General features: G+C 28.0%; 5 protein-coding genes and 1 long non-coding RNA gene across 20 annotated transcripts in view; 3 read left to right on the top strand and 3 right to left on the bottom strand.

The window, feature by feature from the left end:
* Positions 1 to 7,393, bottom strand: part of LOC107065834 (Kinesin heavy chain 73) — a 136,767-nt gene extending 129,374 nt beyond the window's left edge. For all 8 annotated transcript variants that reach the window (XM_015319870.2, XM_015319876.2, XM_015319873.2 and 5 more), the window contains exon 1: positions 6,896 to 7,393. In XM_015319870.2, the coding sequence (XP_015175356.1) occupies positions 6,896 to 6,950 (55 nt within the window). In that variant the 5' untranslated portion in view covers positions 6,951 to 7,393. The remainder of the gene's footprint in view (positions 1 to 6,895) is intronic.
* Positions 7,394 to 7,586: 193 nt separating this feature from the next.
* XRCC1 (DNA repair protein XRCC1) lies at positions 7,587 to 9,546 on the top strand. The gene is made up of 3 exons (XM_015319869.2): positions 7,587 to 7,757; positions 7,856 to 9,307; positions 9,388 to 9,546. Exons 2-3 carry the CDS (start codon positions 7,998 to 8,000, stop codon positions 9,524 to 9,526), a joined length of 1,449 nt encoding a protein of 482 aa, XP_015175355.2. The 5' UTR covers positions 7,587 to 7,757; positions 7,856 to 7,997; the 3' UTR covers positions 9,527 to 9,546.
* A 634-nt stretch (positions 9,547 to 10,180) lies between these two features.
* On the bottom strand, positions 10,181 to 12,512 carry tank (EI24 domain-containing protein tank). Of its 2 annotated transcripts, none has more exons than XM_015319921.2 (7): positions 12,353 to 12,512; positions 12,175 to 12,244; positions 11,837 to 12,012; positions 11,492 to 11,747; positions 11,055 to 11,398; positions 10,902 to 10,976; positions 10,181 to 10,817 (listed from the first exon to the last, which is right to left on the bottom strand). In XM_015319921.2, the coding sequence occupies exons 2-7, from the start codon at positions 12,190 to 12,192 to the stop codon at positions 10,739 to 10,741; spliced, it is 948 nt and encodes a 315-aa protein (XP_015175407.1). In that variant the 5' UTR covers positions 12,193 to 12,244; positions 12,353 to 12,512; the 3' UTR covers positions 10,181 to 10,738. The 2 variants fall into 2 exon arrangements, with proteins under 2 accessions (XP_015175407.1, XP_015175408.1); XM_015319922.2 differs by having other exon boundaries at positions 12,175 to 12,241.
* A 186-nt stretch (positions 12,513 to 12,698) lies between these two features.
* On the top strand, positions 12,699 to 16,784 carry LOC149031478 (uncharacterized). Of its 6 annotated transcripts, none has more exons than XR_016177726.1 (5): positions 12,699 to 12,924; positions 14,605 to 14,765; positions 14,846 to 14,966; positions 15,684 to 15,748; positions 15,823 to 16,784. It is a non-coding gene; the product is annotated as an uncharacterized LOC149031478 (long non-coding RNA). The 6 variants fall into 6 exon arrangements; XR_016177727.1 differs by lacking the exon at positions 12,699 to 12,924 and adding an exon at positions 12,934 to 13,822; XR_016177725.1 differs by lacking the exon at positions 12,699 to 12,924 and adding an exon at positions 12,934 to 13,989.
* Positions 16,785 to 16,906: 122 nt separating this feature from the next.
* Positions 16,907 to 18,121, bottom strand: LOC107065855 (uncharacterized). Its single transcript, XM_015319908.2, has 4 exons — positions 17,768 to 18,121; positions 17,548 to 17,694; positions 17,254 to 17,403; positions 16,907 to 17,166 (listed from the first exon to the last, which is right to left on the bottom strand). The coding sequence occupies exons 1-4, from the start codon at positions 17,828 to 17,830 to the stop codon at positions 17,035 to 17,037; spliced, it is 492 nt and encodes a 163-aa protein (XP_015175394.2). The 5' UTR covers positions 17,831 to 18,121; the 3' UTR covers positions 16,907 to 17,034.
* A 1,594-nt stretch (positions 18,122 to 19,715) lies between these two features.
* Positions 19,716 to 23,355, top strand: LOC107065854 (uncharacterized). Of its 2 annotated transcripts, none has more exons than XM_015319907.2 (5): positions 19,716 to 20,097; positions 20,471 to 20,775; positions 20,851 to 20,916; positions 21,069 to 21,329; positions 21,422 to 23,355. In XM_015319907.2, exons 2-5 carry the CDS (start codon positions 20,580 to 20,582, stop codon positions 21,616 to 21,618), a joined length of 720 nt encoding a protein of 239 aa, XP_015175393.1. In that variant the 5' UTR covers positions 19,716 to 20,097; positions 20,471 to 20,579; the 3' UTR covers positions 21,619 to 23,355. The 2 variants fall into 2 exon arrangements, with proteins under 2 accessions (XP_015175393.1, XP_015175391.1); XM_015319905.2 differs by having other exon boundaries at positions 19,718 to 20,097; positions 20,851 to 20,964.
* The last annotated feature ends 111 nt before the right edge of the window (positions 23,356 to 23,466 follow it).

Here is a 23,466-nt window from a genome sequence, read left to right as displayed (position 1 = left end):
CAAACGTGTTTTCAAACGTATGTAAAAAAAAATTGAATCACCAAAGTATTAGGATCTCAAGCAGGGACCCTATAAGAGGGACGCGCCATACACATTGCTAAAATCCATCCCTCGTTGGTTTTTTTTTTTATTTTATTTTTTTCTGATAATACTCATTTATCACATAAACGTGTATTTCAAACGTGTTTTCAAACGTATGTGTAAAGAAAAAATTGAATCACCAAAGTATTAGGATCTCAAGCAGGGACCCTATAAGAGGGACGCGCCATGTACATTGCTAAGCTGAAAATTTGGGGGGACAGCTTCCGTTGCATTCCGTTGAGCAAAAAAAAAAATGTGTTCTTTCGAATAAAAATGAAAAATAACGAGACAAAAATACACTAAAAATTTGTCAAACTTTTGAAACATATGAAAACAAAAAAAAAAAAAAAAGAGAAAGAGAGATAGAAAAAAAAAGGGAATTGAAGGGAGAGAGAGAAAGGGCATGATAAAGGTATAATTTGTCTTTGGGGAAGAAACCTTGTTATATCTTCATATTTATTCTAAGGTCGAAGAAAGAAAGTAAAGGGAGAGCACATTTTTTTCGAGATTTTTCTAGCGATTTCTAAGTTAAGAAGAAAAAAAAGAAAAAGAGGACAAAAAAATGGACCTCGTGAAACGAAGTGAAGAAGAAGAAACAAAAAAAAAAGATTTGTGTGTAATATGTTAACAGAAGACCTTTCCATAAATTTCATCCTCACCAATTTTGAAAATATGAAAAAAAAAAAAAAAGAAAGATGAGGAACAACTTTCTTCCTTGATTTTTTTTTTTCATCTAATGGAGAGAAAATAATTAATAAAATAACATTTAAAAAAATAAAAAAAGAAATCAAAATCTTGAAGAAAGAATTTCGAAAACGAAAGGAAACGACAAAGTTGAAAGGGGGGAAAAAAGAAAAAGGCCAAACTTTTGAGAAAAAAAGTTTTTGTCATAAAAAGAGAAAAATCAAAATGAAATTTTCGATGATAACATGATGCGACGACAAAAAAGAGAAAATTATTTTGATAGATAGAAAAAAGAAAGAAAGGAAATTTTCAAGGACGATAATTCAATGAATCATCCTATGACTTTTACTCTACGATATCTTTATCTATATATATATATACATATATGTAAATTCATTATGCTAAAGAAACTAGAAGCATTCCATTAATAACAAACTTGTGATATGAACGATATTTCTGATGTCATAGAAGGTATCTGAGAGAAGGTTCATTTCGTATGAGATTCTAATGAACAAAAACACTTGTAACTCATATAATTATTGTAATGAACAAAATTGATTAAACTTTAGACATTTATTATTGAAATTAATAAATGTAAAATAATAATTAAATATTTGTATTGTATTTGTTTTAATATAATAAAAGATCTCCAATTTTGTTGGTCATATTGTAATTTGATATAAAATATCTAAATAATTTTTATATTCGTTCAATTAAATTATATTTAATATTATTATTATTATTATTATTATTATTATTATTATTATTATTATTATTATTATTATTATATTTATTATATTATTATTTTTATATAATTTATTTTATATATGTATATATCATATTATTATTATATAAATTAAATAATTTATATTATTATTTTATTATTAATTTATATATTATTTATATAATATTAATTATTATTTTAATTATTATTATTATTTTTATATAATTTATGATATATATATATATATATATATATATATTACTATTATTATTATTATATAAATTGAATAATTTAATTAAATGTTAATATAAATAAAAATAATAAAATATTTAATAGAAATTAAATAATTTATATTAAATAAATAAATATATATAATAATTAAATAATCATCATGCTGGGTTATATGTAGTATAGGTATAATATAGATTATAAACTATATATATATAGTTTAATTAATAAAAAATATATAGTTTAGTTAAACTATATATATATATATATACACATATTTATATCTTGGTTTCATTTAAATATATGTAAACGTAAATTAGGAAAATCTACAAGTATAAGATAAGAAAATAAATCATTTTGCTTTTATGCGACGATTAAGAGATCTCCATTCGCGCCGAACGAATAAGACCGTCTTAACCCATTTTGGGTTACGTCGATTAAACCGGTGCTCGGTCATACGATCGATCGATTAGGATGATACGACCCTTTTGAAGGATATTACAATTTCTATCTTTTCTATTTCTAATATTTCCCATTCACCTCTCTTTCTCTCACAGACATACACACACACATAGATATATATATATATATATATATAAATCATACATAAACCTTACATTTACTGTCACAATTTTTCTCAAACCTTTTATCAATCATATTGGTCTATTTCATTTTGTTTTTCTTTCATAGTTAATTCGATTGAAATGAGAAATATTTGATTAATCAATAAGCAATGGTCTCGTTTTAAAAAAAGAACAAATTACAGATGTGTTATTTGATACTCGTAGTTAAGTGAATATGCCATGACTCGTTGATATTACACATGTGTGACATGCAACGTCAAAACGTCAATGACGACTAACATAATGACAAAGATGACGACAACGATGCGACATTCTCTCACACATGATCTGACATTTAAATATATGTATGCATATAATACACACACACACAGATATACTCAAAAAGAGAGATAAACGGTCATAGACGAAATTTCAACATTTTTATGATTTTCCTTTCTTTGAGATATCGCACGAAATTTCACAATTGACCTAACACTCTTTCGTCGTAACGACATTTTTTATCGTTTTTACGTCGACAACGTTCCCAATTTATTGGCCAAGACAATAAAAGTATTGTTCGAGTGGTTCTTCTTTATGTTTCTCATATATATATTTGATTTTTCAAAACAATTTTTACAATTGTTTCATTTTGAAAGTGTTGCAAGTTCATTTGCAGCAAGTAAATATATATATTAGTTTAATTAAATTAGTTTAAAACAAATTTATATAACAAAACTACATATTAACACTAGATATACCACCATTTTCTACCACACTAGTCAAAATGACTGGTTTATAAACAAAAAAAATGTTTTATGAGCCTTCCAGTCTTTATTTATTCTTACAAAATAACAAAAAATGTTTAACAATAATAACTTTAATAGATAAATAGATTTATAAACATTTTTCAATTATTTACAGAAATCAAATGTTACATGAAGTAGAAATTTTCAATTACAATGGTATATCTAATGTTAATAAATCAGTAGAAACATTGTCAATATTTGCCTAAAATTTTTAATTGACAGATATTCTAACCTTTAATTTTCTCAAAACAAGAAGAGATAATAGACTTCTGTCATTTTCAAAATAAACGGTTCAAATGAGAGATTGAAAAGAATACATTAATTTATTCACAATTTGTGTCAAATATCGTTACTTTTTAAAAATATATATATATATATACATAAAATAAATTAGGTTACTTTCACGTTAATTCACCATTTCATATACACTGAATATACTTTCAAATGATCGATATTCCATAAAATGTATATGAATCATATCGATTTAATAGAACTAACTTATACCAGAAGAAGAAAAAAGAAAAAAGAAAAAAGAAAAGAAAATAAAAGAAAACCTTAACGAAGATGAGCTACTTTCAATAGTAGTTAAACGATAATGATCGAGATCTATCGTCAGTAAACGTTAAAGATTGTTGTGTTCGAGGAGTTACAGCGAAATCGAAAGTGGAAGGAAAAGTCCCGAAGATAGGCGATGACGTCCGAAGAGGAAACATGTGAGAGACAGGTGTGTTTCACATATACACATACGTTGAACAGCACACAACAGAGACACGTACCTATATATATATATATTCACATGTATATGTTTACTTGACGTTTATCATATGATCTAAGTTATCGCGAGGTCATTTAATCGACTTTTGATTAAATAAAATGATAACGAATGGAAACAAAAAAAAAATATAAAGCAAAAGAAAAAATACACGCACACACACACACACACAACATATGCATTCATAAATATATTTTATGTATATAAAATATGACACGATAAAACACGAATTAGATCAAGCCAATAATAAAAATGAAAGGACCATTATACTTCCCCCTCCCCCTCCCCCCTGCTCCTACTACTTGGCAACTACGAAAATCATTTGAATGATGAACAACACGTTCTTATTCGAAATTACTCACACGTAATAAAACATAAATTTAATATTTGTTAAAAATATGTAGAACACAAAACCTATGAAATCAATAACCACGATCAATGTATATTATATTATATTATTATTATTATTATTATTATTATTTACATTCGTAGAACATAATTTGTATAATAAAAACATGGAGTATGAAAAAATTAATGTTCGATGACAATGAATGTTTTAACGTCAGAAAAACAAAGATGAAAACAGAAATAAAGAAAGAGAGAGAGAGAGAATAGAAAGGGGGAGGAGAAGAAGCAGTCGACGTTATCGATCAACCAATTAAAACGCAGAACGAGGAAGATAACGAAAGTGCCAATCTCGCGAACTTTAATAACTCGTGTACGTACGTCTTCTTCATTTACATCTACGAGACTAACTCTGATAATTCTAAATATAAACATAGAAAAATATATTATTCCTCTTTTTTTCTTTTCTGTAAAGTTATGCAAACCATTCTTCAACTTATAATACATATTATTGAACTGTTTGAAAAGTTCGTATCAATTTATAATATTTATTACATTATATTTTAAAGTTGGTTCAAACTTGTCAAGTAATTCCCAATGGTATAAGAAATTATTGGCTGAGGAAAAATGTATATTAAAATAAATTAATCGAATTTTTTATACACCAAAGTGTTTTTTGTTTTTTTTTGTTTTTTTTTTTTATTTTATTATAATTCGATACGAACTTTTCTAGCGAGACAATCAAATAAAAATACAAATACAAATCAAATTAACACTAGTAACATTATCACCATTTTCTACCACGCTAGTCAAAATGACTGGTGTATTACTTTTAAAAAATAACAACAAATGTTGAATAAATTAAGTGAATTTATAAACATTTTTAAATAACAAAATGCTTAATTATTTACAAAAAACAAATGTTACATGAAGTAGAAATTTTCAATTAAAATGGCTTGACCAATCAAAATGACTGATTTGGTATATCTAGTGTTAGTAATGCATTATTATTGTGAAAAATAGAAAGAATGCAAAACGTTCATTAAAATCACCGCAAATTCGTGAAACAAACAAAACCTGTATATAAATATATCTTTTTTTTTTTTTGCACTTGATAACACGAACTTTATATTTAACCTTGATGAAAATGTTTCGTCGAATGCATTGGCGTATTTTAACAAAGCTAATATCGGGGGGTACGAGGAAAAAAGTCTTTTGCAATTGTGTTGGAAGAAATAAATCGTGTAAAAAGAAAGAACGGTTTGTTTTGTTCCTTTCTTTCTTCTATTTCAAAATGTTACAATTGAAAAATAGTGAAGAAATACAAAAAAAAAAAAAAAATTAGGTTGAACACATGCAAGTAGATCTTATTTATCTTGATAAATATTAATAAAATCAAATTTCTAAATTTCACTGTGTATTTTTCATTTTTCTAATAATTAAAATTTCATTTGACTTTAATTATAAGATTCAAATATACTTCTTATGTATCTATTTATCTTTTTAATCTATCCTTGCATTGATAAATGTTATTTAAAATCAACATTTCGAAATTTCACTGTACATAAAACCTTTAAGTTTCTTATTTGAAAGAAATAGAGTACAAAGTGCCATTTTGAAAAAAGTCAAATTAAATTGAACACAAACAAATTATTACAAAAGACAATTCCAACACACATTTAAATATTTATCTTATATATATATATATACATATGTGAATACATTTAATAGTAGATTATAACGCAAGAAGTATCTCAGCAAGTTCGAATCTATTTTTCGAACAAAGAACCGCCAGGCTATGGGATTTGCTCTGTGTAAACACGGAATCCATTCTTCTTAGTGCATACTTGCAACAACACAAGTTACATAGTTACACAGTTACTAACATATAATAAAAAGATTATAAATTCCTAACAATTAATGTTTTACCAATACGATAATGCACAGTATAAAAAAAATCGTAATAAACATAATCTTCCATTGAAAAAAGAAAAGGAACAAAATAGTAAACAAATTTTTAGACGAAAACATCGACGATAATTTTACTTAAAAAAAGAAAAACGTTTAACGTCAAACTTCTCTCTCTCTCTCTCTCTCTCTCTCTCTCTCTCTCTCTCTCTCTTTTCTCACTGTCATTTTAACGCACGCGTTCGGAGCCCGTTTGTTCCGCTCTTTAATACTTCGGAACGATCGAATCGGAAAATGGAGAGTAGGGGAATAAGTAAAAGAGAAAGAGAATATAATAAATTGTAAGAAAGAAAGATAAAGAGGGGGGAGGGGGAGATAGAGAGTTAAAGGTAAAAAGAGAAGGTTTGTAAAGAGAGACGTCGACGTGGATCAGGTGAGCAAGCGGTCAAAGATAAAAGTGTCATTCGTCATAATCATACTAACTCCAATCAAGAGAAATCGAAGGTCGATCGTTCCGAGACTACTCTACGATCATTAAATAAAGAAAGAATGCAGGTATGAAAAAAAGAATGAAAAGGAAGGAAGGAAGGAAGAAAGTAAAAAAGGAAGGAAGGAAGGAAGAACGACGCATCGTCGTACCTCGTCATCTTGACGTCTTCCCTCAAAAAAAAAAAAATAATTAAAAAATAATACTGTACCTAACGAATTCATTCGATTCCATACGATTAATTGACATAATTAAAAATATATGTATATGAATATATATGATCTTTGTAAAACATACCTCTTCGATTAAACGGCCGGACCCGAACGGCGACCTTTATCTTATCCGTGGCCATTTCGTGTATATGTATGTATACGTGTGTGTATTTAAATGTATGCGTGTGATGCGTGCAGTGCTACGCGCGTGTACTCAATGTATATATGATATATGTATGAACTATGTATGTGTATGTATGTGTAAGTGTGTGGGTGAGTGTTTTCACACCGGTAACAACGCGCACACCGTCGTGTCGTATAACCTGATCACTCGTAACGGCTCGTTTCAGCTAACGCGCGCGCACAATTTCGACTTTCACAGGAACCTCATAACGCTAGATTATCTTCAACCCATACCGCGAACCTTTCATCTTTCAAACGGCACTACGTCTCACCGAGCCCATGACACACTTCGCCATATTGCTCGTAACTCGTCGTGCACCGCCGGACGACGATGATCGTCCTCTTACTATCGAGTGAACGTACTTACGAAGACTGCCGCCAGGAACGCTTCTCGCGATTTCCAACGGCCTTCGATTACTCTCGGATTAATTCGGTTCTCTCCGCTATGACGTCACGACTACCTGCATGCACCATCTAGTAAAATGCAATTGTACTAAGCGTGTCAAAAGTACGAGCGATCGATAGCGCTACCATCGCATGGCGCGAATCTTTAAACTGTTTTTATTGATTTGTTTATTTTTCTTCACTCCTTTGTTAACTATCGTTCGATTCAATTACCGAATCGCAATTGCTACAGATTTGTTGATTTTTAATTCATTTGTAATTTGGATTATTTCAATGAAAAAATTTATGCTTCTTGTTTAGGTTATTTGAAATTGTCACGTTTCTCCAATTTGTATATAAAAAGATACGAGTTGGCACTGGTAAGGTTATGTTATACTACATTTGACGTTATGATTAAATTACATTGCTTTAATATTGTCTTATTACTTTGACATATCGTGTTATTTATTATTTTTAGATATTAACTAAATGAAAGGAACGAATTTATCTGAAAGTATATCTTATACAATATTTAATTGTCTAAAAGCTATATGTAAAAATTAAAATATTGAGAATAAGACAGAATCTAACATTTAAAGAATTAATCAAAGATTTTCAAAATGATCATTAAATTTACAAAAATAATTCACTGCTCATCTGAACATCCATCTTATCCTGCTTCTAATCTATTGGATCACCGTAAAAACACTTCATGGAGATGTGCAAAGCCTGGAGAAATGTTAGCAACGGTTACCTTTCAATTAGCTGAACCTTCTACTATAACAGGAATTGATATTGGTAATTATCGGTCTTGTGTGGTTATTGTTACTGCATCTACATCTACAGATCCAGACACTTGGCTTCCTATCGTACAACATCAATTCATGAATAACGATGAGGCTGCGAATGGTAAATTCAAAGATCAAGTACAGTTGTTCACTAAAAAGGAATTAAATCCAGATAAAATAAAAACAAAATTTGACCGAATTAAAGTTACTTGTATGCAGTCAGCTAACTTGAAGGAATTATTTGGTCTAATGTTTTTCATAGCAAAAACAGAAGTAATGGTTGATTTAGGGCTAGACGTTTTTGGGCGATTCAAATTAAAACAAAAAGAAGAAAATGATGGCAAACCTCCGATAGATGAATTCAAAGAGAAATATCTTAAAATGATGGCGAAGAAGAAAACGGAACTAAATCTTAAGGATGATTTACTTAAAAAAGCTAAAGAAAGTGGTATAATGGCTTTCTCTAAACGCCAAGAAGAAAATAGGGAACCAATGAAAAGACCATTATTGGAAAAATTAGAGGCTGGTAAGACTGAAGAAGTATTTGGAAATCAAAATAAAACTCCTCCATCAAATAAATATGAATTAACTACAGATATAGCAATAGCTAATGCGACAGAGATGAAGGATAAACAAAATGAAAATATTATGCGTACTCCATTTGGAGACATAATACCTTCTTCAAATTCAAAGAGAAATAGTATTGATAATGTAGAATCTAAAAAACGTCCTTTGACTTCGGAGGAAAAGAATATACAGAAAAAAGTGAAAAAGGAATGTCCAAAATGTACGATAGAATCAGATGATAAACCATGTGCACAGTGTGGACGCTTGGCACAACCTGTACCACTTTCTCCTTCTATTACTAAAGTTACCAAAAATAAACCTAAGAAATTATTTTCTCAACTTTTTCAAGATATAACTTTTTCTCTTAGTGGATATGTTAATCCTCAAAGGGACGAAATAAGAAGAAAGGCAATTAAAATGGGTGCCACATATATTGCTAATCCAAACACTACTAATAATTTATGTACACACTTAATCTGTGCTTTTACTAATACACCAAAATTTCAACAACTGAAGAATCATTCTAAAATAGTATCACATAAATTTATCGAAGATTGTTATAATGAAAGAAAAAGGTATTTTACAAATTACATAAATATTTATTATACTATAAATTATCTATCTTTTAAATGAATAATTTTATTGTTAATTATAGATTACCATGGAGAAGGTATGCTATGGATAATAAAGAGAAAAAGAAACCTGAAAGCGAAGATGAAATTGAAGCTGATGAATCTCCACAAGGAACACCTAATCCATTCGAAGAGGACACAGATTCTGAAACCTATTATTAATTAAAAATAGAGATAACAAATCGTTTTTTATAAAAAAAATATTGAAAGTAAATTAACTATAGTTTATCTTAGTACATCACAATAAAAAGAATTTTAATTATTTAACTAACAATAAGAAAATTCTATTTACTGATGTACTGTATTTAGTATGTATAGAAGGGCTGAAAAGTTGAGAATTTTCAAAACACAAACTTTTAGTTCTACAAGATTTACTGTCATGAGATTCACTCTCATTCTAAGATAAAACTAATTTATTTTAATTATTCATTTGATAATTCTGTAGATTTTTATTTACTTTTCAAATTTAAACCTACAGATATTATAAATATTTTCTTGGACACAAATATCTTTTTATATTGTCTAACAAAACTTAACTACATAAAAATATACTAAAAAGATGTATCATTATATTTGATCTGTATAATATTCTATATTGTACATTCTATATATTCTTATATATTTTATTCGAAATAAAAATTATTTTTTTCTAATTTTTTTTCATTTTACTTTGTTCAGGATAGAGGATTAATTTTTTAATATACATGTTTGGATCGGTTTTTAAATATCTTTGATATATATATATATATATATATATTATACATTATAATATATATTGTTTATATTTATTTTATTTTGCATAATATAATTACTGACTTAATATACTAAATTGCATAATTTATTTATCATAATCGAATATCTATACAAAAAGTATAAAATTTTTGCTTCTATCTTATTTCATAAGATAATGTACAATTATATTATATTATGTGCATCAAAGTGTAAAAATTTTTTTTAAATAATTACTAAATATCTAAAACAATTATATTACTTTTTTTTCTCGTCTCTTTCTTTTTTTTTTTTTTAAAGGGAGTAATTTATATTATATTAATTTATATAATTTTATTATGAACATTTGATAATTTTCTGACAATCACAGTTTCTATATATTGTTAATTGATATTTTTAATATTTACAATTGCAATAAAATATTATATCTCAGTAAGAGTACAACTTACTTACTCTTTACTTTTATGAATATTTTATATATTCAAAACAATTGAGATATCACAAAATACTATAGGACAAAAGTTTAACCTCATTTTATATAACGTTCTGCATAAAAGCCTTAAAAAAATTAAATATCAAATCCCAATGATATTTTAAATTCAAGAATTATAGTCAAATGTTTAATATTTTCTCTTGATATTGCAATTAACGAGCCCCGATGGTTTTATTAAAAAGAGTATTAGCAATAGCAATAACTGGAGAGAACAATTTTAATGGATAATTGCTGCAAAGTATTCAATAAATATTAGATTAAAATGAAAATATAATAGTAATTATATACAAGTATAAAAATAAGAAAAAGACATACCCAACTCCAGTTACAGGTTCTGCTTCGATTCCACTTATAATAAAAAATGGAAATAGAACAGAAAAAAAGCAGCCACTGTGAAAAAAAAGAAAGAATTGTTTTTATATAACAAAAGACAATGATTATTTTATTTTATTTTATTTTATATCTTACCTCATTACATATGATGTAAACATTCGAATAGTTAGTGCTAATGGTAATCCAAAGCCCAAAAAATATGGCCAATTTTCTTCTATAAAAGTCAGTCGTCTATGCAATTCCCAACCCATATTGTACCATTTGTATTCAAAAGCATAAAGAGCATATAAAAGGCACGTATGTACAAGGGAAAGTATATCACCTAATAAAGGTAATGGCATTTTGGATACTAGCGTTGATTGTCCTAGAAATAAAGTTGCCACTAATAAACTGAAAAGATAGTCTGCTACCAATTTGGCCCAATTGGGTGGATTTGATGGTTTTCCTTGTCTATACCTATACGCACTATCAGCTATATCCTAAATTGATAATAATAATAATAATAATAATAATATGAAATATAAAAAATGAATATGTTCATAGTTATAGATTAAATTAGAATTGATTTTTACCTGAAACCAAAAACTGCTGACTATGCGACTCAGTAGAAAAAATGGTAATACCCAAACAGTTTCAAAAGTAAAAGATAAAAATGGTTGTGTCCAGGACCATACTGTTGCTGCCATATCAGGCGAATGGCCAAATATAATTGTCAGTAAATACTTAATGAATGGAAGAAGTCCACTTTCAAAAATTGTTATACTGACCCAAAAGACCATGCCATTTAGTACGCAGCATTCAATTGTGCGTTTTAACACTGTAGACCCTCTATTACATATAAACTTATTATTATATTTTGGTTAATTAAATTAATTCAATGATCATTAATCAATCTCAATTTGAATGTAATAACATACTGTTGTTGATTAGAATGTATTGCAGAGCTACGTGTAGGAGTACTTCTTTTGTGTTTGTCAGTTTTGGAAGGTTGTCTATTAATTAATCTTTCATTAATTTGTCTTTGTATATGAAAAAGAACGATAGCTCCTTTCAAACTGTCTATAAATCCTTTGCACACAGCATGGATTATCCCCTAAAACAATAATTTTAATTTAAAAAAAGAAAACCTATACATTGCCAACTTAAATACATGTATGTCAAAGAGAATACATATCAAACAGAAGAACAAAGCAATTGTTAATAGGTAAAATAATCATTTTGAAAATAATGAATTACAATTACAACTATTACTTACAGTTAGGTTATCCATCATGTTATGCCGAATTTGTGGATTAATCTATTGTCTAAGTGCATGGAGTGATCTGCTAAAATAATATTACTCAATATTTATATCTGACATGACAATAGAATTGGAAGAAAAGATAATTCATATATAATAAAGGAGAGAATAAGTTAGTGATTACAATACTTACATAGATGATATGAAAACTATTACGTTTATCAAATTTCTAATTAAAAATGTACTACAAATTTCCATCATAATCAAAAGTTAAATAAGATAAATCTTACAAAATCTATAAGTTTATTTTTTTCGATCAATTGTAACGAGTAAAAGTGGGAGAAGAAACAATTGCAACGATATACATCTGTTTGCAATAACTGTTTAGTTGTATAAATTCTGACCAGAGGTCGCGCATATATCAATGAGAGTTAAAAGATCATGGCTATCTTTGATCTTATTTTGTTTTTCTTTGTAGAAAGTAGAAATTAAAATCCAATTATAAATAAAATTAAAATATATCAGATAATGAAACTTGTATAATTTTTATTTTGATTATTAACGAGTATTATTTAAATAATCCATTATTCCACCACATTGCTACTAATAATTGTGCTTTGTTAGATAAACATTTTCAAAATTGTGAATAAGTTCTATACGCAATTTAAATATTAAATAAAATGACAATCGCTTTATATAATCGATCAAATGTTTCATCTTTATTTGCATAAAGAATTAATTCTTTTGAATTAATTAACCTATTATGTATGTATAGATTTGCATAATATAATCAGTATAATCATCAAGTCACGTTCGTTGAATCTATTCATTGTTAGGATTGGTATGCAAATATTAGTCCAATGAAACGTAAGATTTATATTGTTAGAAATAGAGAAACAATTTAATACTAAAATATATAGATATTTAAATATGACTCTTGCCAATCTTTTGCGATAACCTTCTATATATATAGATATAGATATATTCATACATATATTTCATAATTTACAATTCAAAGTATATAAATACTTGTACATACGTTAAAAATAAATCTTGGGAAATTGAACTCAGAAACTTTTCAACAATTTCTTTTATAAAGAAACATTTTTAGACAAATTTCTTTTATAAATCTTTACGTTCCTAGATACAATTCCAATTATGTTTTTCTTTTTTTTTTATACAGTTTCAAAATAATACAGTTTAAGAAAAACCATTCCATTATTTACAAAGTTTATTTCATTTAACGCAATTTTAATATTATTAGGTCGAGTCATAAGTAACTTCTGATGCGGCTATGTAACACATGGGCTGAGAAGTACCAGGCCTAACAAAGACAACACGGTTTTTTTTTTCGTTCAAAATTGGCTTTATTCATCAATATAATCTCTATCAAGAGCAACACAATCATTCCAAGGCCGCTCTAACATTTCAATACCACTTTTGTAGAACGATTTATCTTTTGCCTATCTTAAAATAGGTCTCAGTTTCAGCAATAACTTCTTCATCAGTGCTGAATTTTTTTTCAGCGAGCACTCTTTTGAGATCTGTAAATAGGAAAAAGTTCACTGACGGCCAGATCTGGAAAATACGGTAGATGGGAAAGCAATTCGAAGAACTCATAGCCCAATTCATAGAACTTTGCCATCGTTTTTTTGGATCAATTGTGAGCACGCGCGGCATCCACTTTGCACACAGCTTTCGCATGTTCAAGTATTCATGTATTAATGTCCTACACGTTCCTTTGATATCTTTAGAGTCTCAGCTAACTCAATCAACTTTATTTTACGCTTATTTCAAATTATTTTGTCGACTTTCTTGATGTTTTCATCGGTAACAGCCTCTTTCGATCGTCCGCTGAGCTCATCATCTTCGACGCTCATTTTGCCTCGTTTAAACTTAGCAAACCACTTCTCAACGATTGATTTTCCTGGTGCAGAGTCCGAATAATGTTTATCAAGTCAAGCTTTGGTTTCAATAATATTTTTTGTCAATAAAAACCAATGTTTTATTAACACACAAAAATCTTTTTTCTGTATCTTTTTGAAACTAACAAAAGCTGCTTCACTCAAAATGTTATATCTCACGAACCAACTATTCGACAGTTGGGAAATTTATACACATATCTTTTGAAGGTTAGTACTTACTAAAAATGAGATGAATGCAATAAAACTAGCGCCATTTATGTGTTAGGCCCGGGACTTCTCAGCCCATGTGTTAGAATCTATTTTTCGTATTTACCTACTATAAGTCACTGAAACAAACGGATTTTCGATATCACTATATAGATGAGGATTCAGTTAGTCTTCTGTTAACTTTTTTATGCAATCAATGTTACATTGTCTTGCACTTATCAGTCACAGAAACGCCATTCTTTGTCTCGTAAAAAACGGAAGTTATTTATGACTCGACCTAATATTTTCATTCTAATGTAATAATCTTTTTTAGGCAATCATTATTACGAAAAGATATCAACGAGAAAGAATAGATCGATTAATAAACAAAAATACAATATTGGAATTTCACGTGTGCCATTGACTGACGTTCAAGAAATTACCGAATACGAAGATTCCACGGACAATTATTTTACATCAATAAATAAATCAAAGGTACAAAGATAAACTATTTTATTTTTTAACAAATTCTATATCGATATATATAAGCATTAATATCTTTTACAAATTTTTAGGAAATTATATCGAAGAATGAAAAACTTGGATGCAATACTTTGTTAAAAAAGAAATTATTCGACAAAGGAAAGAAAAATCAGATTATTAGGAAAATAGAATCATCTAAATCTTCGATTGATAGTAAGATTTTATCCGATCATTTTCCAATTTTTAACCCTTTGCACTTTGCTGTCTCACCGTATGAGACATTAAAGTTTATTAGTGATTACGAGGAATGAAGTTATTTCAGCACAACTTTTTGAGACATGCATGTTTCCCTGATGTTTTCTCTTAAAATAGCACAAGACAATGAATCAAAATATAGTCAAATAACAAAGATATATATAAAAGAAATGTCAGCGTGTTTTGTGTTCTAAGAAAATGCGAGACGCGTGCTCACGACGGTTCGAGAACTTTTTGGCGAAACTTGAGAAGAGCGATAAGAAGAATTTGTAGAAGAAAGGTTTTTATAAGAGCATATCTCGCATTTTATAATGAGATTTATAATGTATAAAAAAATATTATCAAATAGTGTCACATTTCAAATACAATGGAACGCGCTCGCTTTTTGTTCAATTGCAACGCTATTACACATATACATTCTCTTGGTAAATAAGATCTTTTGGTAAAAGTTCTTTAAGTAAATATGTTCCTTGATGTCTACAGATTAATATAAGTCCAATATCATTAGAATCCGTTACATGGTTCCAAAGTTATACTAAATAATACGAGGTTCTGTAAATGTGCCGTTTCTGCCTCGAAGTCGCGCGGAGTTGCTGCTACCCAGCATCAAAAGTTGTACAGAGTGCAAAGGGTTAATTATTATTTTTAGATAATCTAAATCCCATTATATTACAGGTTCATCCAGTACAAAATTATCTATACGTTTACGTGGTGGTACAGATTTTCTTCAATCTCAATCAGTAAGTGAATGATTGTACCAAAAAATTCACATATATACACAATTACTGTTAAATAATTATTGTATGCATTATAGAAAACAAAAACGATTCTCGATGATTATAAAGATCGTTTTCTTCGAACGAAAAATATTCAGAAACCAATCGTAACAAGAAAACAAAGTGAATTCAATGATCGTAAGATTTACCAGCATAATTTCGATTAATTATACAAATTATACAGATGATTTGTTAATAATACAAATATTTGTATATTTACATAGAAAAATTTGTCTATGGTAAAGCAAAAGAATAAATCATCATTAAAGTTGTCAAGTTTCCAGAAAGAAAGACAAAGTGTTGAACAAACGAAGACATTAAAAAACGTCAGTAAACTAACAGTTCTTCTCTTATATCTTCACTTTTTATTATCATATTACTTATCTTTTTCTAAAAGTCAACGATTTCAAGAAATGTTGGAAATGTGTTAAAAACTAAATACAAATAAATGATTACAGCTTTATTAAGAGCTTAATTAACAATAATAATAATATAGAAATTATAAATACATTGATTTAACCCTTTCATTATAACATAATTTATACGACCAGTATATGGATTGCTGATAACGAAAGGGTTAAGTTATTATATAATTCGAGTTAGAAGTTGGTTCTTGTTAAATGAAATAAATAAAAGGATTAGGTAGTGAGGTTAGGTAACCAAATATCGGAAGATTTTAATATCCATTGCGGGTTAAAACAAGGCAACGCATTGTCACCCCTTTTGTTCAATTTAGTACTGGAATTCGCTGTCAAAGAACTACAGAAAAGTAAAGATGGTCTACAATTGAACGAGACAACACAATTGACATACGCGGACGATATTGCTTTATTAGGGAACAATGAAGAGTCATTAATTAATAACGCAAAAATATTAATAGATAGTACTAAAAACGAAGGGCGCACAAAATATTGGTCGGTATACCAAACAGGAAAAGACCACTAGGTAGACCAAGACGTAGATGGGAGAATAATATTAGAAGAGACCTGAAAGAAATAGGATACGAAGACCGCGAATGGAAGGATCGCGTTCAGGGACGGGAACAATGGCGGGATTTGGTATTTGTGGTAATGAACTTTCAAGTTCCTAATGCCAGTTAATAATAATAATAATAATGAAGAATTAATCATGCATCAAAATATAATATAATAAGTAAATAATTACATAATTAAAAATGAAGCGTGCTATAATAATATAGCTGAAATGTTATTATGCATTATTTTCTACAAGTAACAATTATATATTTTATACTAAGCGATTTCAACATTACATTGTACACGGAATATCATACTTGGCCCATCTAATATTTCGAAAATACCCGAATATTCTCCTTCAGGTGGATCATCAATTTCCACATCAAATTGACCTGACCCATAAGTACCCTAGAAAATGTTCGATCGATAAAATTATTACGTAAAGAATTTAAATGATAATGACACAATCATTGAAATTAATTCTTTAATACTTACAGCAGGTATTGGACAATTTCCTTCATTAAAATCAGGATCATCGAACGATAAGAAATAACCTTTGAATATGTCGCTCGAACTCATACTACATAAATCAACATTTTGTTCCATCATTGAATTGCCATCTTCATCGTTTATTATAACGTGCACCTACAATGATATTAAATTTATTTATTATTATTCGTTCGTTAAAAAAAAAAAAAAATCGAAATAATTTGAATAGAAATTTTTTCTTTATTACAAATTACTAAAAAAAAAAACAATATTAAAAGATATTTATATAAATGAAAATACCGCTACAGTACTCGGACTCAGTTCAGAATTAAAAGTCAATTTTGAATTCGTTACTCCTTTATCGGATACATTTAATTCGTCTAATGATAATTGTCCTGGAGCTAAGTTTTCTATGTTACAACTTTTTATTTTTAGTTCTGTTGCTTCCTGTAAACATGATAAACAATTATTGAACTATATTTATTGATCATATTTATATATATGTGAAAAAGAAACTCACAACGTAATATGGAAGTAATAGAGCGCACAATATCGAAACTGAAAATGCAAAATACATTTTCATTATTATTCACTTTTCGAGAAAGAATATTATTTCGTTGGTACTGACTAACTTCTCACGTTCCTTTAAAAAAATCTTTTTATATAGTCGTTGATGGATGTGCGTGCATAGTTCTAATAAAATGATTAAAGGATACCTAATCTATAAAAGATCTTTTTTTTTATTCATAACTTCACTACTACTATTATATATTTATATTATACGTTCGAATAATTGAAAGCGTGAGAACAGGAAATAACAAAAATAAGACAATAAAAGTAATTTAATTATTTTCCAGAATTCAGATACATTTATTGTCAAGGAATAATATTTATTTGTGACATTGCACGTTTGTGACGTTACTTGTTATCAAATGGTGAGAAAAAAATAATATATATATATATATATATATATATATATATATGTTACGATTAATTATTTCTATCAAGTTAAAAGTAATGCGTAATATTTATTCTATCTTTCCTGTTACGATAATAAAAAAAAAATGTTATTCGGTTGATACGTGAGAAATGAAGAATTAAAATGAGATTAAATATTAAAATAAAAATTCGAGTATAGTGCTACTCAGTATATTCAGTATATTCTATATTCATTCGAGTATAGTCGAGTATAGGCGAGTATAAGAGAGTATAGTCGAGTATAGACGAGTATAATAGAGTATAGTCGAGTATAGACGAGTATAATAGAGTATAGTCGAGTATAGACGAGTATAATAGAGTATAGTCGAGTATAATAGAGTATAGTCGAGTATAGTCGAGTATAATAGAGTATAATAGAGTATAGTCGAGTATAGACGAGTATAGACGAATATAATAGAGTATAGTCGAGTATAGTCGAGTATAGACGAGTATAATAGAGTATAGTCGAGTATAATAGAGTATAGTCGAGTATAGTCGAGTATAATAGAGTATAATAGAGTATAGTCGAGTATAGACGAGTATAGACGAATATAATAGAGTATAGTCGAGTATAGTCGAGTATAGACGAGTATAATAGAGTATAGTCGAGTATAATAGAGTATAGTCGAGTATAGTCGAGTATAATGGAGTATAATAGAGTATAGTCGAGTATAGACGAGTATAATAGAGTATAGTCGAGTATAGACGAGTATAATAGAGTATAGTCGAGTATAGACGAGTATAATAGAGTATAGTCGAGTATAATAGAGTATAGTCGAGTATAGTCGAGTATAATAGAGTATAATAGAGTATAGTCGAGTATAGACGAGTATAGACGAATATAATAGAGTATAGTCGAGTATAGACGAGTATAATAGAGTATAGTCGAGTATAGACGAGTATAATAGAGTATAGTCGAGTATAGTCGAGTATAATAGAGTATAGTCGAGAATAGTCGAGTATAATAGATTATAGTAAAGTACAGTCGAGTATAGTCGAGTATAGTCGAATATAGTCGAGTATTTTTGACCGGGACTACCGGTTGACCTTAAAGATGCTTTAACTGTGCACTCTCCGCCCTCTATCTCGAAAACGATTCAACGTATAAAAAAACTTTTTAAACAAAAGTTGTAAGGAATTTAATCCTCTAAAATATTGATAATAAATACAAATAGCGAAAAACCCACAGGAAACGAGATATTTGCAAAAAAATCGATTTTTGTGACTTTTGACCTTAGATTTTAATAGTCGCGTACACCCTATAATATGTAGGTTTTGAGATAACATTTAAAATGTCAAAATAAAAGTTTATACAAGTTTATAGCTTGGTATTTCCAATTTCGAGATTTTTTCCTAATTTGACTGGACTATTCACACGAGCTCTTGTTCTATTACATTTGTAATCTTTCGAGATAAGATTGTTATCGATATTTTTAAAGTATCTATATCCTTTATCGATAATATCGATTGGTCGAAGTTATGCTTCAAGTTCGATTGGTGTACTGCACATGGTTCATCATGGCGCATGAGTAAATGTTATCGTCGGATAATAATCATTTCGTGCTGATTAATTAAAAGGAAAAAGAAAGAAATAAAGAATTTATTTATAACGTTTATAAAGTGAAACAATTGGATGAAGTTAATTGAATCAAAGTTAAAGTTTGAGATGTGATTGATTGTTTTGCCCAGTTTGACAGCGGGGGTGTGACGACTTAAAGGGCCATCTCTTAAAATTCATTTCTTTTATAAATTAGTATTAAATTGTATTATTAATAGAGTGCTCTTGTTCGTGCCTTTTATAGTTTTACTCAAATTTTGATTTGTATTACTTTCATCTTTCTACGTTACTCTGTTCAAAAATAACAATTCTACGTAAGTACAAAAAAAAGTCAAACAAACATTCACATTATTTTAAATCGTAAATTACTTCTCTTACTTCAATTGTTATAAATTTGTATTCTTTTCAATTATTGAATTATTCATTTATACGATTTTAATGTTATTCTTGTAATATTCATTGTCAATCAAATTTGTATTATTAATTTTATGACGTTTAAGTCCAATATATTACATATACGTTTTTAGGTTAATTTTGTTTTTTAACTATGATACATATATTATGCATAATGTATAAAGTACATATAGTATAAGATACATATATTATGCATAATGTATAAAGTTTGATAAAGATTTAATGTACAAAGTTAACTATAAATATTAATATTTAAAATGTCTTTGTTTTTAGGTTATTATACAAGCATTTGTTATTATTAATCTTTGGTACAATTGCATTGTCAAGTATTATTAAATGCAAAGTATTGTGCTGAAATCACGTGTCAAATATTAAGATAGAAATGCCGTTGAGTCCAATGAATCATAATACAGCAACAATGGATGTTAGAGAAGGTGCTGGTGCATCTGTTCATGTAACCACTACTTCCTGTACTCCACCTCCATCATATAACATTAATGTACCTCTTGAACATCCTTGTACGATACCCAGAGACTGTGGTGCGCCACCTTCTTATCAGGAAGCCATAAATAACTATGGTAAGTACAATTAAATGTTAATATTACAAAATATTTCATTGAAATGTTTAAACAATAAAAGTACTTTTCTTTCAGTACCTCCTCCTCCTTCATATGATTCTTTGTTTGGTCGAATAAGAGAGGTACGAAAAGTCTCCAAAGGTATATTTGATTTCATCAAAAATATTATCATTCTACTCATTTGTACAAGTACGTGATTAATTATATTATTTTAAATAACAATACGTTTAAAATTAATTTCTTTATATCATATAATATATATATATATATGTGTGTTTTTCATTTTGTTTCAGTTGGATTCACTATTATATTTGTTATGACAATTGCAGTTCCAATATCCATGGTTATTATTGGAGGGATGTATCTATACAAGTGTCCGCAGGGTGAATACATACCTGTTTATTTATTAGTAGGTGGAATAATTGGCATATTTAAACAATTATTACATTTATCTGCATATGTGAGACGACGAGAACAAAGAGATGAAGAAAGGATTAGGCAATCAACAACGCAAACAGTTATTAATTGCTTCATGCTTGCCTGGCTTATAATTGGTAAATAAATTTATCATAATGTTTAATTGTCCAATATATTAAGTCAATTTTGACAAGTTTATATTATCGTTATTTCTTGTACTATTTGTCAGGTACTACATGGGTGTACCAGGCATACGAACCAAATTATGACTCATCCAAGGCGTTATATTGTAACAAAACTTTATATTTATTTGCATTTTGGTTGATAAACTCTATTTATATATGTTTTGGTATTTATATAGCAGGTTATTGCATTTTTACAATAGCTAGTATTGCGTTTCAAAGGCCACTACCTAATTTCATGTAAAAGACAATTGAAGTCATTTGAAATAAGAAAAAAAAAGAACCATTGTTAAATATTTTGGCTTTTTGGGAGCAAAAAAAGAAATGAGAAAAAAGGCATTTATGACGTGAGTCACTCGATATTGGGGCACAAAAAATTCGTCCACGTTTATGTACCTGAGATACTTAAACGACAATTTATGCACAGATTATTTGCGTGTTAGAAATACCACTAAAACACTTATATGTCTCATACTTATGAACTTAAGGTTGGTTATGAACAAATTTTTCATACTTATTGATACATTTATTTATAATCATTAAAAATAATACTCATTCTTTCTAATTTGTAATCGGTTTACAAAACTTTAATCGATAATGATGTAAAAGAAGTACTCATTCCTAATTTGTCAGTGGCTGAATGACTTTTATCTGAGAAAAGAAAAAAAAAAGGATGCTTTAATCACTTTAGGCTGTGGATATTTCGTGATAAACACGGATCTTAATCTTGTGCCAAGAGAAAGCAAGGTCGTAGGAGAAAACTATTTTGTTACTGCAGTATTGAATACAAGAAAAAACAAATGTCGAATGCAATTCGTATTTGTGTGTACGTAAAATTGATATTTACAATTTGGCATTACGTCGCATATATGCTTTGACTTTAAAAATTCGATCTCTCATCTCTCGAATAAACGTTTTTTTTTTTAATTAGTATTAAAAATATCTTATGAATAACAACACTGTTATAACTTTTGTAACAACAAAAATAATAGCTGTTCTTAAACCCATCATAAAATAATTGTAAATGATCAAAGATCATCTCTTTCACTTAGATGTGAAAAGAGTATTTATTACTTATGGTAAACAAGACTGCGATATTTCGCGTTAACTTAACATTATTTTGCCCTCTTATTCGTCCTTTTAAGCCTTTAATCACCTCCAGTAGGCCTTCATTGTTAATATGATAAAATCTGATCTTATACAGTTATCTTTATTGTATAATCTCTGTATCATGCGCTTGAAGATTTCCAATTTTTGAAAATATTATATTGTAATATTAAAATACCTTTTTTCTTTCGATATTTCGAGTTATACGACACAATCATTATAAAGGCTGTAGTTATTCAAGACCATAATATTTTGAAAATAAGTACAGTATATTCAATTGGTATAAACATTTGATATACAGTGGAGGAATATTAATTTAAGAATAATGTATTATAAACATAATGTTGTAACATTTTTTTCCACTTTCATACATTTTTAGCTACTTTGTCTTCCTATTAAGTAAGTTATCAAATTAACTTTTCTACAAATGTGTGTATGTGTGTGTGTCTATAATAATCTCATTACTGTATATCGATTGACTAACACGCGCTTGCATTATGCTGCATTTATGAATGTTGAGAGCAAGCTTGTGCTTTTCAATATAAAATCAAGTATATTGTCGGTATAAAAAAACTTGATGTTGAAACAAGTTCAATAATAGATTTGTACATATATATACATATATATATATATAAAATGTGATTTTAATGCACGTTTATTATAAATGAGTATATTACTCGTATTGCATTTATCGCTAATTAAATAACATTATACTATATTAATTATCCTAGTAAAACACATATTTAATGCAAAAGCAGTGTGTATCTGTAAAAAAAAAAAAAAACAATTCCTCAATCATATTATGTGCATTATTGTCTATGCACTTACGTACATTTCTTATTACAATTTTCTAAATAAACGGCTTAAAATTTCCCATTTGTATTATCTCTTCAACATGAAACGATAAATGTTCTTACTTTTGTAATGTATTATTTGCAATCTCAAAGTTCATTAAGTCTTTTTTTTATTGTGTTATATTTGTAAT

Source organism: Polistes dominula, unplaced genomic scaffold (genome assembly GCF_049000335.1).
Source record: "Polistes dominula isolate Pdom_NZ unplaced genomic scaffold, Pdom_raw_medaka contig_19, whole genome shotgun sequence".
Lineage (NCBI taxonomy): Eukaryota > Metazoa > Arthropoda > Insecta > Hymenoptera > Vespidae > Polistes > Polistes dominula.
Note: the sequence above shows the minus strand (reverse complement) of the source record. Positions and strands in the feature narration are given on the sequence as shown.

Coding starts and splice junctions, on each gene's coding strand:
- tank (XM_015319921.2), bottom strand. Junction 11,399..11,491: donor TCAGCAGTTTTTGGTTTCAG/GTAAAAATCAAT, acceptor TTATCAATTTAG/GATATAGCTGATAGTGCGTA. Junction 10,977..11,054: donor TTTACATCATATGTAATGAG/GTAAGATATAAA, acceptor TTTTTTTCACAG/TGGCTGCTTTTTTTCTGTTC.
- XRCC1 (XM_015319869.2), top strand. CDS start 7,998: ATGATCATTAAATTTACAAAAATAATTCACTGCTCATCTGAACATCCA. Junction 9,308..9,387: donor TGTTATAATGAAAGAAAAAG/GTATTTTACAAA, acceptor TGTTAATTATAG/ATTACCATGGAGAAGGTATG.
- LOC107065855 (XM_015319908.2), bottom strand. CDS start 17,830: ATGAAAATGTATTTTGCATTTTCAGTTTCGATATTGTGCGCTCTATTA. Junction 17,695..17,767: donor TATTACTTCCATATTACGTT/GTGAGTTTCTTT, acceptor TCATGTTTACAG/GAAGCAACAGAACTAAAAAT. Junction 17,167..17,253: donor GAAATTGTCCAATACCTGCT/GTAAGTATTAAA, acceptor AACATTTTCTAG/GGTACTTATGGGTCAGGTCA.
- LOC107065854 (XM_015319905.2), top strand. CDS start 20,580: ATGCCGTTGAGTCCAATGAATCATAATACAGCAACAATGGATGTTAGA. Junction 20,776..20,850: donor GGAAGCCATAAATAACTATG/GTAAGTACAATT, acceptor CTTTTCTTTCAG/TACCTCCTCCTCCTTCATAT. Junction 21,330..21,421: donor GCTTGCCTGGCTTATAATTG/GTAAATAAATTT, acceptor ACTATTTGTCAG/GTACTACATGGGTGTACCAG.